At 38.7% G+C, this 15,086-nt stretch overlaps 1 protein-coding gene and 2 long non-coding RNA genes across 3 annotated transcripts in view; 1 reads left to right on the top strand and 2 right to left on the bottom strand.

The window, feature by feature from the left end:
• Nucleotides 1-2,457: 2,457 nt before the first annotated feature.
• LOC147132461 (uncharacterized) lies at nucleotides 2,458-3,567 on the top strand. Its single transcript, XR_015082125.1, has 2 exons — nucleotides 2,458-2,648; nucleotides 3,346-3,567. It is a non-coding gene; the product is annotated as an uncharacterized LOC147132461 (long non-coding RNA).
• On the bottom strand, nucleotides 3,527-8,918 carry LOC147132460 (uncharacterized). The gene is made up of 3 exons (XR_015082124.1): nucleotides 8,604-8,918; nucleotides 5,673-5,756; nucleotides 3,527-4,256 (listed from the first exon to the last, which is right to left on the bottom strand). It is a non-coding gene; the product is annotated as an uncharacterized LOC147132460 (long non-coding RNA).
• A 2,127-nt stretch (nucleotides 8,919-11,045) lies between these two features.
• The window catches only part of ext1b (exostosin glycosyltransferase 1b), a 102,876-nt gene continuing 98,835 nt past the window's right edge, over nucleotides 11,046-15,086 (bottom strand). The window contains exon 11 of the mRNA XM_086014197.1: nucleotides 11,046-14,546. Coding sequence (XP_085870323.1) covers nucleotides 14,361-14,546 — 186 coding nt within the window. The 3' untranslated portion in view covers nucleotides 11,046-14,360. The remainder of the gene's footprint in view (nucleotides 14,547-15,086) is intronic.

Raw genomic sequence — 15,086 nt, 5'->3', positions numbered from 1 at the left:
GGAAAAAAACCATGGATCGTAAGGCGTTTTTTGGGAGAAAAACAACCATGTATGGTAAGGCGTTTTTGGGGGCAACAAAACCTCCATGTATAGTAAGGCGTTTTTTTTTTTTTTTTTTAAACGACCGTAGATAAAAAGGCTTTAAAAAAAAAAAATGGGTATGCTTTTTTTTTCTTTTTTTAAACGACCATGTATATAGTAAGCCGTTTTTTAAGAAAAAAAACAACCATGTATAGTATAGCATTTTGGGGGAAAAAAAAACACCATGTATAGTAAGGCGTTTTTATGGGAAAAAAAATGACCATGTATAGTAAATGATCATTTATAGTAAGGTGTTTTTTGGGAAAAAAAACAACTACGTATAGTAAGGTGTTTTTTTTTTTTTTTTCTTTTTTTTTTTTTTTTTTCTTTTTGTTTGAAACGACAATATATAGAAAGGCCTTTTTGGGAAAAAAAAAACGACCATGTATAGTAAGGCATTTTTGGGGAAAAAAAACATGTATTGTAAGGCGTATTTAAAAAAAAAAAAAAAAAAACGACCATGTGTAGTAATGCGTTTTTTGGGGAAAAAATGACCATGTATAGTAAGGCGTTTTTGGGGAAAAAAACGACCATGTATCGTAAGGCGTTTTTTGGGAGAAAAACAACCATGTATGGTAAGGCGTTTTTGGGGGCAACAAAACCTCCATGTATAGTAAGGCGTTTTTTTTTTTTTTTTTTAAACGACCGTAGATAAAAAGGCTTTAAAAAAAAAAAATGGGTATGCTTTTTTTCTTTTTTTAAACGACCATGTATATAGTAAGCCGTTTTTTAAGAAAAAAAACAACCATGTATAGTATAGCATTTTGGGGGAAAAAAAAACACCATGTATAGTAAGGCGTTTTTATGGGAAAAAAAATGACCATGTATAGTAAATGATCATTTATAGTAAGGTGTTTTTTGGGAAAAAAAACAACTACGTATAGTAAGGTGTTTTTTTTTTTTTTTTCTTTTTTTTTTTTTTTTTTCTTTTTGTTTGAAACGACAATATATAGAAAGGCCTTTTTGGGAAAAAAAAAACGACCATGTATAGTAAGGCATTTTTGGGGAAAAAAAACATGTATTGTAAGGCGTATTTAAAAAAAAAAAAAAAAAAACGACCATGTGTAGTAATGCGTTTTTTGGGGAAAAAATGACCATGTATAGTAAGGCGTTTTTGGGGAAAAAAACGACCATGTATGGTAAGGCGTTTTTGGGGGCAACAAAACCTCCATGTATAGTAAGGCGTTTTTTTTTTTTTTTTTTTAAACGACCGTAGATAAAAAGGCTTTAAAAAAAAAAAATGGGTATGCTTTTTTTTTCTTTTTTTAAACGACCATGTATATAGTAAGCCGTTTTTTAAGAAAAAAAACAACCATGTATAGTATAGCATTTTGGGGGAAAAAAAAACACCATGTATAGTAAGGCGTTTTTATGGGAAAAAAAATGACCATGTATAGTAAATGATCATTTATAGTAAGGTGTTTTTTGGGAAAAAAAACAACTACGTATAGTAAGGTGTTTTTTTTTTTTTTTTCTTTTTTTTTTTTTTTTTTTCTTTTTGTTTGAAACGACAATATATAGAAAGGCCTTTTTGGGAAAAAAAAAACGACCATGTATAGTAAGGCATTTTTGGGGAAAAAAAACATGTATTGTAAGGCGTATTTAAAAAAAAAAAAAAAAAAACGACCATGTGTAGTAATGCGTTTTTTGGGGAAAAAATGACCATGTATAGTAAGGCGTTTTTGGGGAAAAAAACGACCATGTATAGTAAGGTGTTTTTTTTTGTAAAAAAACAACCATGTATATCCGTTTTTTGGGGAAAAAAACGACCATGTCTCGTAAGGTGTTTTATTTGGGGGAAAAAACGACTTTGTATAGTTCTCCCCCACCATACCCCACTAGTGTCTTATTTGAATGATACTAGTGTCCAACATTGACCAACAGTGATCAACATTCTCGCCTGGATGATGAAGGATCCAACAGTTCTCCCCAACCACTGCATTTGTATATTTGATTTACTTTTAAATTTCCCAACTACTGTATGTGTTCTTCCCAGAGAATCCGGAAGCCCAAGAAAGCTGTTGGATGCCATAAAGGCGCATGTTCTCTTCAACCCCAGAGGGCTGCTGAAGCCGAGTGTGTACTTGAATGTTCAAGTATATTGTATTTAGAATAATAAAGACGCACTTCTGGAGCCCGTTGCTTTTGTTTTATGTTGTTCCAACCTCAACCCAAACACTGTCTTACATTCTCACACATATGCATATAGTCAAATCATTATCTTACACAGACAATACACATACCTATGTATAATTTTATTACACTAATGCTAACACAGCAAAGAGTTAGGATTGTAGTTTCTCCTACTTATACCTGATTATTAGTCATTTTTAAAATTATGTATCCCACAATCCCATGCGGCGTGGCGTGCTTCGCCTTTGTTAATGCAGCTCGTGAGTGCAAATATTTTGATAGTTTACGCGACTACAAGTTTTAAGAGGACTAACAATTTGTAGCGGCGGAGGAGTAAACTTTTAGACAGGCAGGCGAGTGTGCGGGAAATTGCGTGTGATTGGAGATTTGGATCCTTAGAAACGTCAACGGGAAGACTGGATTACTGACCAGAGGTATGATACCGATCTTGTCAAATATGTATGTACAATACACAAGTCTGTGTACAATAGTCAAACGGTAGTAGTCATCTGAATACAGGCAAATGAACTTAACCTGTTCTCATCGATTTACTATAATCAAGATTATCTCAGGGCAGGGCACTTTTCAACCACTTCTACAAGTAAGAGGCAAAAGTTCTTCAAGTTGTTTAATTGTCACTTCGCGCTATTGTTCCACGCAACACTGGCGTGTAAAACAAGTAATTAAACAACGAACGTCCGCTAGCTAAATGCTATCATACAGTAAAAGGCAGACATGCTAACCAAAATTAGCACCGATGTTACGGTAAAGAAACCTTTAAACAGCACGCAGGGATTTCATTATAACAAACACATCTGCGTTTAAATATGAAGCTAGCTTCAGAATGCTAAACGACTGCGATGTGCGTGCCTTGTAACCAAGGCAACAGATAGCGGTGAACAAGTGGTGGACAGTTTTCGTCGATCGCTTTTCTTTTGGGTGGGCGTCAAAATCCTGGTTTGTCATGATTTTCAGAAGATTTGGTGGTGGTTGGATGCGCGGTGGTGTATATTCCAGATGACACGTAAAATACTTTGGGGGGCCCTCGGAAAGTCTTCCCATTTTTTCTCCCCAATAATATTAATGGTTATAATTAAATTTGATTTCACCATGTTTCGTTGTGTGTTGCAGGTTAAGGCCTGTCGGACCAGTAGCGAACCACCCACTCCCCCAACCAACGAGACGAGACGCTTCAACCTGTCAACAGAGTTGCCTTTATCGACAAAGCATGTTAAAACTAAAACACGAACTAAACATTTGCGACTGTTTGTGACTGAAGCAGATAAGAAGACACTTGTGTGTTTTATTCAAGCACTTTATTTACGATCACCAATAAAGCAACGGAACAAACTACACTGCCTCTTTGTCATGTTCGTCTTCAATTTCAAACCAAGTTGACTTTGCAAACTCTCTCCTGATGGATGACATCATGAAGTTAGTAGCAGTAAACAGCGGTGGGGTTATTGGTTAGGTTTGAGTGTCATCACACAGTCCACTGGGAATGTTAGCGGCTTATGTGATCACTTCACGAGGGATGCCAACCCTCTCCCCAATTACATTTCCCTTTTTCATGTAACTCAGGATAAGCGGCTCGCGTCCAACTGTTGACCATGATCCAATAAATATAGAACAAAAATTTGGATTTTTGCTGACAATATGGCCGAGTGGTATAAGAAGTAGCTTGGTGTTCTGGCAAACGGGGTTCGATCCTCACTCTTTGCTACATTTACAAATTAAATGGAGAACAAATTAAGAATCGAACCCGGGTCTCCTACACACCAAGCAGTGACACTAACCATTCGACTATATCTGCCCTCCTGCCTACACATTGATTCGCTCACTGTATATGTAGGTATATAATATATACCTACTAGCGTCAACTTCTTAGCTTTCTTTGTTAAATACGTTTTTTTTTTTCTCCTCTGGAAGTGACGTCATCACCGGAAACCTATTTAAGTCGCTGAAAAAGAGACGACCATTCTTTCTCAGCTCACTGCCAGCCTCCGGTCGTCCTTGTCCACTTGCTGCTCCGGACACATCTCCTGCACAAGATCATCGAAAACTTTGACAAGGTGAGTGCTCACTCTATAATATCCGCTTAAAACTCACTGCTTTTACTCACTAAAGTAGCGCTTTTGGCGTGCTCACACCTTGCTAACATGGTAAGCTAAAGCGTTTGCTGTAGTGTTGGTAATGAACGCTTCCTACTACATTAAATTGCACCAAAACATGTTTTTGGAACGTACACACTGATAAATGGATGAACGCAATAATTAAAATATTGATTCATGGTTAAATTGATGTTTATTCAACAGTAATGCAGCTGCCTTATGCGACGATGACTAACGAAGCGTTTGCTCAAACCTTTTCCAGCATCTGGCCCAAAGTGTCGTTTTGCCGAAGGTAAGTAGACAAAACTTCACAATTAAACTGAGTAAATAAAGTACATTTTCATGCATGAGTGTTAACTCTCATTTTTGTCCACAGACTTGCATCATCGGAAGAACGGCCAGGTTGACTGCAAAATGCTGCAGTATCACGCCGGGAAGACTCGCAAGTGGGCGTGGCTATGCAAATATGAAACACTCTGATTGGTCAGATTGGCAAAAGTGGAATACGCTGTGCAAATTGATGCATTCTGATTGGCTATGCAAATTAAAGCCGCACCGTGATTGGTGGATTAAAAAATTGGGCGGGGTTAGGGGCGGTCCCAGCAGCAGATCGTTCTTTGAAGGCACTTTTGAGTCTACAGGTCAAAGTTGCACTTCAGTCACTACATGAGACAAGTCTTTTACTATTGCCCTCAATCTCACATGACCCAAAGCTCGACGAACTTAAAGATTGCTCGAGTTTTGAGTCATGATGAGACAAACGGGAGTAGTTATGTGACACTTGTGTCCACAGGAGTCGCGACTGACGTGCAACTCTCACCTCAAGACTTCAAGCAGCCTTTGGAATAGTTTTTCCAATGCAGCAACATGATAGGCTTCAAATGAGGGCAGATTTCGCAATATAAAACACAAAGACTCCAATTCAAGTTGAACAATTTATTGGACAGAGAAGCTAACACGACCATTTCACCAGTAAATATTTGCGATTAAGTGTTGCCTGCTTGACGAGCTCATGTGTGATGTCACTTACTTCAAATGACGCGCACACACTTACGCCATGGCATCAAAGGGGGAAGTGAGCACTGGGTCAAAAACTAAATGTACAGCACAACACCATCACACACTGCTGGACATGTTTTGAAATGACAATGATGTGAACCAAGTTAGTCAAAAATAGATTTTTTTTTTAATGTATTTTTTTTAAACTAATCATTGTCATTCAAAAACATGTCCAGAAGTGTCTGTTGTGGTTCACAGTCTCGTTCAGTGCACTCACGTCCACCTTGTGGTGCGATGTGACATCACACACCAGCTCCTCAAGCACACCACTCACTGCTCAATACTCACTCGGGTCCAAATGCAGCTTGGCCTTCCCTTCCGCATGTCCGTCGGCTGCACCTTGGAGCACGAAGCCTCCATCCATCCATCCATCTGGTCAGGCAGGAAATAAAAGCAGTAAGTAACACATAAAAGTTGATTTTTTTTTTTTTTCATTGTCTATTTTAAGATTCAAGTCGTAGTAGGGTTGGGCGATCTGGCAAAAATACCATATCACGATGTTATGATTCTTTTTTTAACATCTTTTTTTAATGCTAATTTGCACATTTCTGACCATTTTCCTCATGTTAAACATATAAAACATATCTAAAATGTGTATAAAACTCTAAAAGAAAAAAAAGGACATTTTAAGTCAGCTAAGCTTTCTGAACAGGTTTTAATTTGAACAGTGACGATTTTTATCAAAATGTGCAGTGAATGTAAACATAAAAGGACACAATGTAAACATAAAAACACAACTCGTAACACGAGTTTAGTACTTTGAAGAGTGTTTTAAATCCCTCGTTTTCCACTGTTTTAATGGGAATCATGTCGTCAGCAAGGTAATAAGTCACTGCCTCGGTTAATTCTTTACACCGCTTGCTTGTTTTTTCATATGCATAGCAATAATATAACAAGTGCATGCAGAAGTATCAGTCTCAAGTCGAATCAAAAGTCGAAGGCTAGAAATGTGTCTTCAAACGGCTTTTACAAACGGGCTTGCCTGACATTTCATGGAAGGTCATTCCAGCAACAGAAAAGGCTCCATCCCCGCATACTCAAACAATCATATTCAAGGATCAAAGAAAGCGATTTGAACAGCCTCTGAATCCAAATATACTTTTCCTTTTTTTTTTTTTTTTTTTTTTTATTCCAAGATTTTGATGTTACATATGAAAGTATAGTTGAAAAAATGCGATTATGATTTATGTTCAATTTTGCATTCAATTACTTAAAATAAATTAATCGCTTGACAGCACGAACTAATATATATATATTTTTAGGATCAATTTAGATACGTCATGACATTATTAATAATTTAAAGTGTTTTTATTTATTATGAGTTTTTACATTTATTTACATTTCCGTAATGGCTTTTTTATTTAATGACTTTTTTTCACTGCAATCGCCAGCATAAAAAAAAAAAAGCAACACAACATTTTGGTCAGCAACATATTCAAGACGCATACTCGAAGGTTTGGCTAAGTTGTTGATGTTGGGGTGCAGGAGGCTCTTTCTGTCTGCCAACGTCACGCCCCGGCACACGACATTTATTGACACTAAGATACAATTTGACAGCTGTGTCTTAAAAGCTGCGTCTACAATCAATCTTTATGGGTGCTCACCAGAGTGGTGGCTTCATTTGCAGTCGGAACCCACATGAGGGGGACTATTTTCATTTTTGAAAAAGTATTTTTATTTTATTTCAGTTTTACATTTTTCATTACTGGCTGTAGTCACAAAGCCCCAGGTTGTCAAGGTAAGTAAAAAAACGTCCTTTAGGCACCCGAGAACTCTTTTGAATTGAAGAAAAAAAATGATGATTCCTTTAATACAGAGAAATCACATTCATTCATTTTAAACAAAGAATTGTAGAATGAGTGTAAAAATGTACATAATAAAAATATACTGTACATTTTAATGTACTTCAATATTTTTTCAAATAGGTCTAACAGACACGATTTCAACTAAAAGTATATTCATAAAATAACATTGGGCGTCATTAGACCGTGCCGGTGTCCCTAATGTTTTGACCCTCTCGAGCTACCAGAGGCGTAATACTACATAGAAGAAAATGGAAGGAACCAGCAGCATGCAGTACCTTTGAAGAATATGTTGATGGTGAGATGTGCAGGTAGACGACCAGCCGCAGGTGAACACGGGGAGAGATTTGCCTCGAAATTAGTCACACAAATGCATCCGCGATGTTCACATGTTTTTCAGATCCACAAATATATCGGTCCTATCAAAATATCAGAGTCTGGGTGTGTACTTTGCCACGTTAACGGCCGTCGAATTTAACTAGCAGCGATCGCTGGTTCAAACGGATCATAACGGGAACGTCACATTAAACATTGACAAGGCTTGCGCTCGCCGAGACGCGAGGTGCGTTCAAATACAGTCGACCACTTCACACCCGTGCAGAAATAAGTACATCAAAGCATTAAAATGTTAATAACTACAAAAATTCGAAACAATGACGTAGGCCTATATCATCCTTCGATCCTTCATTCTAGTGGTTGGGATGTCAAACATTAGTCTATATCCAGTCCCAAAAGCTTAAATAAAAAACAACAAATCTTTTGGTGCCCGAAGACTTTTGTCAAGTCCTGGATATAAATAAAAATAACAGCAGCATTAAAAAAAAAAAGTTAAATGTTTTCATGTTCAATTGTTCTGAGGTGTTAAAAAATGATAAACATGTATTTTTTATGTTATCAAAATATGTTTTGCTATCGTTTCCCTTCTTTTCAAGTCATATGAAGTAATTGACCCGTTTCGTCAGCCGCTGCTTGTTGCAGAATAAAGTTATTACAGCAAAATATTTTGTAAATATATCTTTAGTGACTGTTTATCTTACATACGAAACTACAGTACGCCAACTGAGACGACTACACATCAGCAAATATGGTCATGCTGTACCACACCAAAAAAGGGTGCAACCAGATCCTGTGCTGGTGCAACCAACTGAAAAAGTGCAACAGCCCTGCAGTAGGAAAAAAAAATGTTGAGAAAATAGAGAGCCTTTGCAAAAAAAAAAAAAAAAGTGAAAATCATGAATATATTTGTGGATTTAAACAGCACATTTTGGTGCAACTAAATCTTTCCATTCAAAAACATAAATATTTAGTTATTTAAGTGAAATACATTTGTGATAATCACAAATATTTGCGGATCTGAAAAACACATGAAAATCACAGATGCATTTGTGTGAGAATAATTTTGAGACAAATCTCTCACCATATGTGAAGCCATCACCTTTCCTTGATTGACTTTTGATTGACAGCTGAGTTCGACTTGGGGGCGTGCTTACTGTGCTAGCTAACGAGCCACCTTTGTTGATACTGTTTTACGATAGCTAGCGAGCTTCCAGTGACGTAGCGAGTAACAATAAACGAACTAGAATGGCTCAGTGTCATAATTATGCTCCTAAATAACGTACATACACACATTTGTCCATAAATGGCAAAGAGACAGTTTAAAAACAGCGTAAATAACTCATTGAAAACACAGCTGCCAGTCACCGGGAGGCTTGGTCATTGAATCGGATGTGCATTGTACGGTTCTTCTTCTTTTTCTGCTGCTGCGTCTTCTTCGTCTTGTTTTGGCGGGTTACATCTCCTTGGTGCATATCGCCACCAACTGGACAGGAGATCGCAAAGGCATTTGACAAGCACTATAAGACTTCCACTTGCCTTTTTTTTTTTTGTCTGTTTGTTGTTTATGTTTGCCCTACCATTGTGGAAAACCTGCCATTGCAGGCTAAAGATGAGAACAGACTATTCAAGGACACTTGTCTTTCAGGACACCAGACACTGAGGTCTCCAGCAAAGAGATGTGCGGCATTTGCTAACCCAGATGTCAAAGTTGTTCATGTGAATCTAATTCACAAATTAGTATTTTGTGCACCCATTATATGTGACTATTTTATGGTCACACATTAGCATTTTGTGTACATGGTATATTAATGTGTCCACATGTTAAAAAAAAATCTCATGTAATGTTTGGATCTCGATGTAAGTGGATCTGTTGCTGGGAGCTTCTTTTTAATCATAACTTAATTATTAATCGATTAATCGGCGCCACTTGATTTGATTGATTTTCGATTGATCGTTACATCCCTAGTGTATACAGTATGTGTGTATGTTCACATTTTTCTTCTCAATTTAAAACGGCTCACTGACTGACAACATTGGACTGTTCAACCTTTGAGGGTCCACTCTATTTTCTTTTTGATCAATAGTGTGATGTGATGAAGACTGTAGACAAGAAAAAGGGACGCTTCAGAATAGACTCCATTTGGAGCTGCCCTGAAACGGGCTCGCTGCCCATTTATCATCCCCACGCTAATGTCAGGTCCTTGTGTATACATGACAATATCAGTCCCTGACATAGTTGCCGTTCAATAAAGTGGCGACAGGCTTGCATTTATTTATTACTTACACCCGTAGTCCTGAACAAAAGAGGGTAGATGCAATTTTGAAGCAAAAAAAAAAAAAAAAAAGAAAACAACAAAACAGCCTCACTGTGAATGGGATTAATAAACCCTATTTATTATGATTTATGATGTTCCAGGGGGTATTGCTGCATGGAGGGACTGTAATTACTGCACAAATGTGTTCACACAGTTGAGACAACGGTTAGGGGAGGAGCATGTTTGAGCTCCCAATGCTGCAGACAAAAACAAGTAGGGCTCATTTGTTGGTAATACACAGACAAATTTATACTTGCTGGCTAGAACCTTAAGCGGGGAACGCAAATAATGATTTTTAACATCTTAATTGCGTTTTAAAATGAGGGAGATTCCAGTCTGCTGTATCCCTCCCTCACTTGGTCCCAATGCAAGCAGACCGTAACAATTCCTTGACTTGCACCGGTATCGAGATCTGAACTGAAATCGAATTGCTCCTTTATTCACGATTTGTCTTCTTTTGCGTAGTCCTGCATTCTTCATGGAAATATTATACTACCCCCTGGTGGTCAAGTCATGCATATCAGCAAAATCTGTAATTCCCCACACTTCAATTGCAAGTGACAAATAAGATTGTTTTAAACAAGCCAGTCCCATCGTGAGGTATTTTCTCCCCCACACTTCACTTTGAATGCCAAACAGGACCACGTTTGAAGCAGAATCCCTCCTCACAGTTGGAGGAGGAAAAAAAAAGGCAGCTCATGCTGATATAATCACCCGCTAAATATCAAAACTAAAACTCTGCAATTGCCGACTCTTTGATGAACACAAAATATTTTGTTCAATCTCTCTGTCCGTCCACGTTAGCATACAGCCAAAGACTGTGGTATGAGAAAGGGAAAAAAACAACTATATTAAAAAACAAACAAACAATTAACTCCTTCACTGCCATTGACGAATTTGTCTTTTCAGAGTCCAGCCATTCAATCCAATAAATATCCATCACGATATAAATAACCACAGAGTGAGTATATAAAACTCCCCTGGCGGACAGGAAAACTGCTACGGCATAAAAAGCCATCGTCCAATCTGCACGATCAAGCTGTCAAACAAGAAAAAAATATCCCAGCTTTACTTAACCACAGTTAAATGTTTTATGTCGGTGACAGTTAAACCGGATGGTAATGAAAATTTGCAGGCAACCATTCACACCGAGTGGGAACTGAACTGCGTGCGCGCAAAATCAGCCGAGTGAACCAATGAGACACAGGCATCGTCAAATGAGTTTATTTTATTAGAAATCATCCTTACAAAATCATCATTTGTCTATCTCATTTGTGACCTCTATAAAAGTCTTTACATAGTAGGAGGAGGGGAGAGGAGAAGGCATCGGGACAGCCACACGCATCAGTTTCTGGTGGATCACGTGATCACGGCTGCGATGATAAATAATCCGGAACATGGTAGCGGTGTGCAAACAAAGATTGGGGTGTGGGGTGGGGGTTGTTGACATGACAACAGACGCTCTTCGGCAGTGCAAGAATTCACGTTGACAAAAGGCACAAATGAAGATAAACACTAATAGATATTTTTTTTCTTTCATCATGGCCCAATTGCTGTCGTGCTGTGTTCAAATGCATCACGTGAAAAAAAGTTGTGGACATTGAAAGTAAATGGGTACGGGGGGGTCGGGGGGCGGGGTTCCAAAATGTTTGTGGACATTGAAAATAAATGGGTGGGTTTGGGGGGGCGGTTCTATTCATGTGCCAAATGAGGGCGAGCATGAGGCAAACGCAACACGAGGCGCGTCGCTGTCCCTCCGTCGCCATCAGGTGCACAAACTTCGACGTTTATTGAATGTTTCAATCTGCCGCAGCTGCTCGTTATTCTCCTATCCGTCCTACTTTTTTTTTTTTTTTTTTTTTTTTTTTTTTTTTTTTAATCGGGCCTTTGCAATTTGACTCCCGACGAGAGCCAAGATGTCGCGCCCCGGTCCAATTTTAGATCAATGTTGTATGTGATCGTCAAAGTTAAACCTCTTGGAAATGTTTGTACAAGCGGGACGCCGGTGGATGTTTCCCAAGAGTGGGGGAAAAAACCCCAAAACATTGTCGAGTGAAACTTAAGATGGGCGGCGTTATTGGCGTGTGAACATAAAACTGAATAAATACTTTAACTCTATTTAGCAATGCAGGATCATCCGAACATGACACCTTATAGTCTAACAGTCCCGTTTACAAAAAATAAATATGTTAATGTACAGTGCAGGGAATTATTGGTAAAACTGCGGGATATGCATTTTTTTTTAATGATTTGTGACAATTACTCAATTAGTCATTTAAAAAAAAGGCTCGACATGGATTTAAGACAGTGGGAAACGGATGCTTAAAAAAAGTGCTGTTGATGAACACTTTTGCTGCAAAGAAATCATGTGTTAAAAGCAACAGGGACCAGAAAAACGGAAATACATAAGATTTAAAATAGTGGGGCGGGGCTTTGATGATATGTAATGATATGATATATTTGTCACGTCAAAATATCCACACTGGAGAGAACAAATGCGAATAAAGTTAGTGTCATTTTTTTCAGTGTGGCCCTGATACTTTTCTGTCGATTATAATAGCTGGAATGTAATGCAACAAAAAAGAGGTGTCGTCTACAAATGTGTACAGTGGAACCCCAAAAACATTTAGAAACTGGCCTTCACAATTGCATTAAAATCAGAACAAGTCACCATGAATAAGAAAAGAATGTAAGACGCTGCGGTAAATCCCAAATGTGAAGAGACTCACCTCACACTCCGCAGTAATTTCCCTTTACAAATTCACACATTTGATTTTTAAGTTATAGTATGCAGTGTCTTTTCTCCCCTTATGACAATTAATGTGACAAACTAAGATGCATGACCTTAAGTAACCTTTAGCTAGCCTCCTCCTTCACTTCCCTATGATATTGTAGATTTATATACTAAAATGCCACATATTTGTGTACTGTCAATAATGGGTTCTCCTATTCGCTGATTTCATGCTCAGGCCAAAACCACGTGTAATATAAAAATATTGCTTTGGCGCCATCTGGTAGCATCTTGGTACCAAGCTACTATTGAAGTAAGGGGAGGAGCTTCATTTAGTCATCATCTTGTAGGAAATTAGGAGACGTTTTGGGTGGGTGTCACTTACGTGCAGATTATAGTTTTTTTTTTTTTTTACACTTGTACAGTATGTCAGTTAATGTTATATTAGTTAAAAATTGACTCCATATAAACTCATATTACGGTATTTTTAATTTCCATTATTTGTAATAGGAAAAGCTTTAAGGTTCCACTGTCCTATTGCGTTTGATGCGACATTTTAGAGATTGGACTCGATCATGTCAACATCACCTCATATGGCACTGTTGCATATTCTAAACCGACAAAACAAAACAAAAATGGCAGTTAGTGATTCACAGCTTTGGCTGAATGCGCGCCTGACAGAAAGGCCACGAAAAGCACGTTTTGTTTCATTCAAGTGTCCGAGCGGACTTCTAATTTTGTCACTCGAAAATAAAATAAAAAATCAAGACCGGCTGCCAGCCACGCTGCCAATTAAGGTGCAAACTGTCAGCCTGTTTGATGTTAGTATGACAATGTGTGGATAGATGCTAATGCTAAAAAAAACAAAACAAAACAAAAAAAAAAAACTATTGCTGGACTCAGGGTGGTTTTAAAGGGGCAACTGGGTGTCTTAAACTAATACAGGCAGCGCCAATGTGCAATAAATAATTCTCAAGGCAGACCTGATGTCAAAATGGCACTGTCAGGAAATGGCGATGGCGAAAAGACAAAAAGGACAGCACGGATGTTGTTACATTTCAGGCCAAAGAAATGGCAGTTAAGGTTTGAACATTCCAGGTTTTGCTCCATTTTGCTCATCTGGGAAAATTAAAATACACCGACAAGAGAAGGGACGATAAGCTGGGAAATGAATGAATGAAAGAGACTAGGAAAAAAAAAACCCCGAAAAAAATCCAGGAATGGCGACAGGATGTGAGATTTCAGGCTGTCAATGGCGGCAGACGAGGAAATATGACTATTTCATTCTGATCAGGATATATTGACGTCAACGTCTTTAAAAATCAAAAAATGGATGATTCTCTGTATTCCAAACGTCTCAGAGACAGCTGATTTGTACAAAAATCAAATCAGGCGATAAAGCAGTGTCGAGGGTCGTGGTAGGGTAGGGCGCGTGGAGGTCCAGTAACCGTGTCCTGATGCGACATGGATTGCTTGGTGTAACCGGGGCGACGGGGTGGAGGGGGGTCGTATTTTGCAGTGGCCAGTGTTATCAGAACCCGCCCCGCCCACATACGGAAAGACACCTTCCCTCTTGTACGGACCTGCTGGGTGAGCAGGATAGTCAACGTCATCCGCAAAAAAAAATATTCTATCCAACAGTTCAGCAGCGGTCAGTGCAAACCGCTGTTTAGTGTCTCCATATTTTCGTTCCGCTCAACTCCCAAACAGTTCACGCCAGCAACACGGCGGAGCTTCGTCGCCCTCACGCCTCCCCCTGGGTAGGGTCCCCCCCGAGGGGGTGCCGGTCCTGTCAGAGCCTCTCGATGTCCCTGTATTTCTTGCGAAGGATGGACACCTGGTCCTTGAAAAGGACCGGATCCAGTCTCATCTGAGAGCGGACCAGCGGCATGGCGCCAAACCAGCTGGCAAACTTGTTCATGCACGTCTGCCGCTGGGCGAAGTGGTCCGGGTCGGCCCAGCGAGATGCCCGTGAAGACTGGGATGGGGGGGAGAAAATGCTGGAATTAACACTCAGATCAACATTCATTCCATTTTTGAAGCAATTTTCACACGAGCACCTGAGAGAGTGAAGCCCATCCAAAAAGATCGAGAAAATCAACATGCAGTATAGTGAAGCATTTGAGCTTTTATTCAATATTCCAGTACACTAGTACGTTCTTTAGGCCTGATTTTTTTAAGCACTTGGCCCTTAGAACAGACATGTCCAGCGCCGGTCCGCGGACCGTGGCCCTGGAGGATCAAATTTGGACATGTCTGCTATAAGCCTTACTATACATGTTACAAAAAAAAAACAACAAAAAAAAAAAACCCTAAAATCTGAGTAGACGTGACTGTATTTTTACCTTTTAAACACCTTACTTACTTTTTTTAAAGACCACGTATATAAGGCATTTTTTTAAATGACCATGTATAGTAAGGCATTTTTTTTTAAACAAGCATGTATAATTATTCTTTTTAAGCAACCATGTATAGTAAGGCTTTTTGTTTTTAAACGAGCATGGATAATTATTCTTTT

Source organism: Filicampus tigris, chromosome 18, assembly GCF_054856515.1.
Source record: "Filicampus tigris isolate MCC_2025a chromosome 18, RoL_Ftig_1.0, whole genome shotgun sequence".
Taxonomy (NCBI): Eukaryota; Metazoa; Chordata; class Actinopteri; order Syngnathiformes; family Syngnathidae; genus Filicampus; species Filicampus tigris.
Note: the sequence above shows the minus strand (reverse complement) of the source record. Positions and strands in the feature narration are given on the sequence as shown.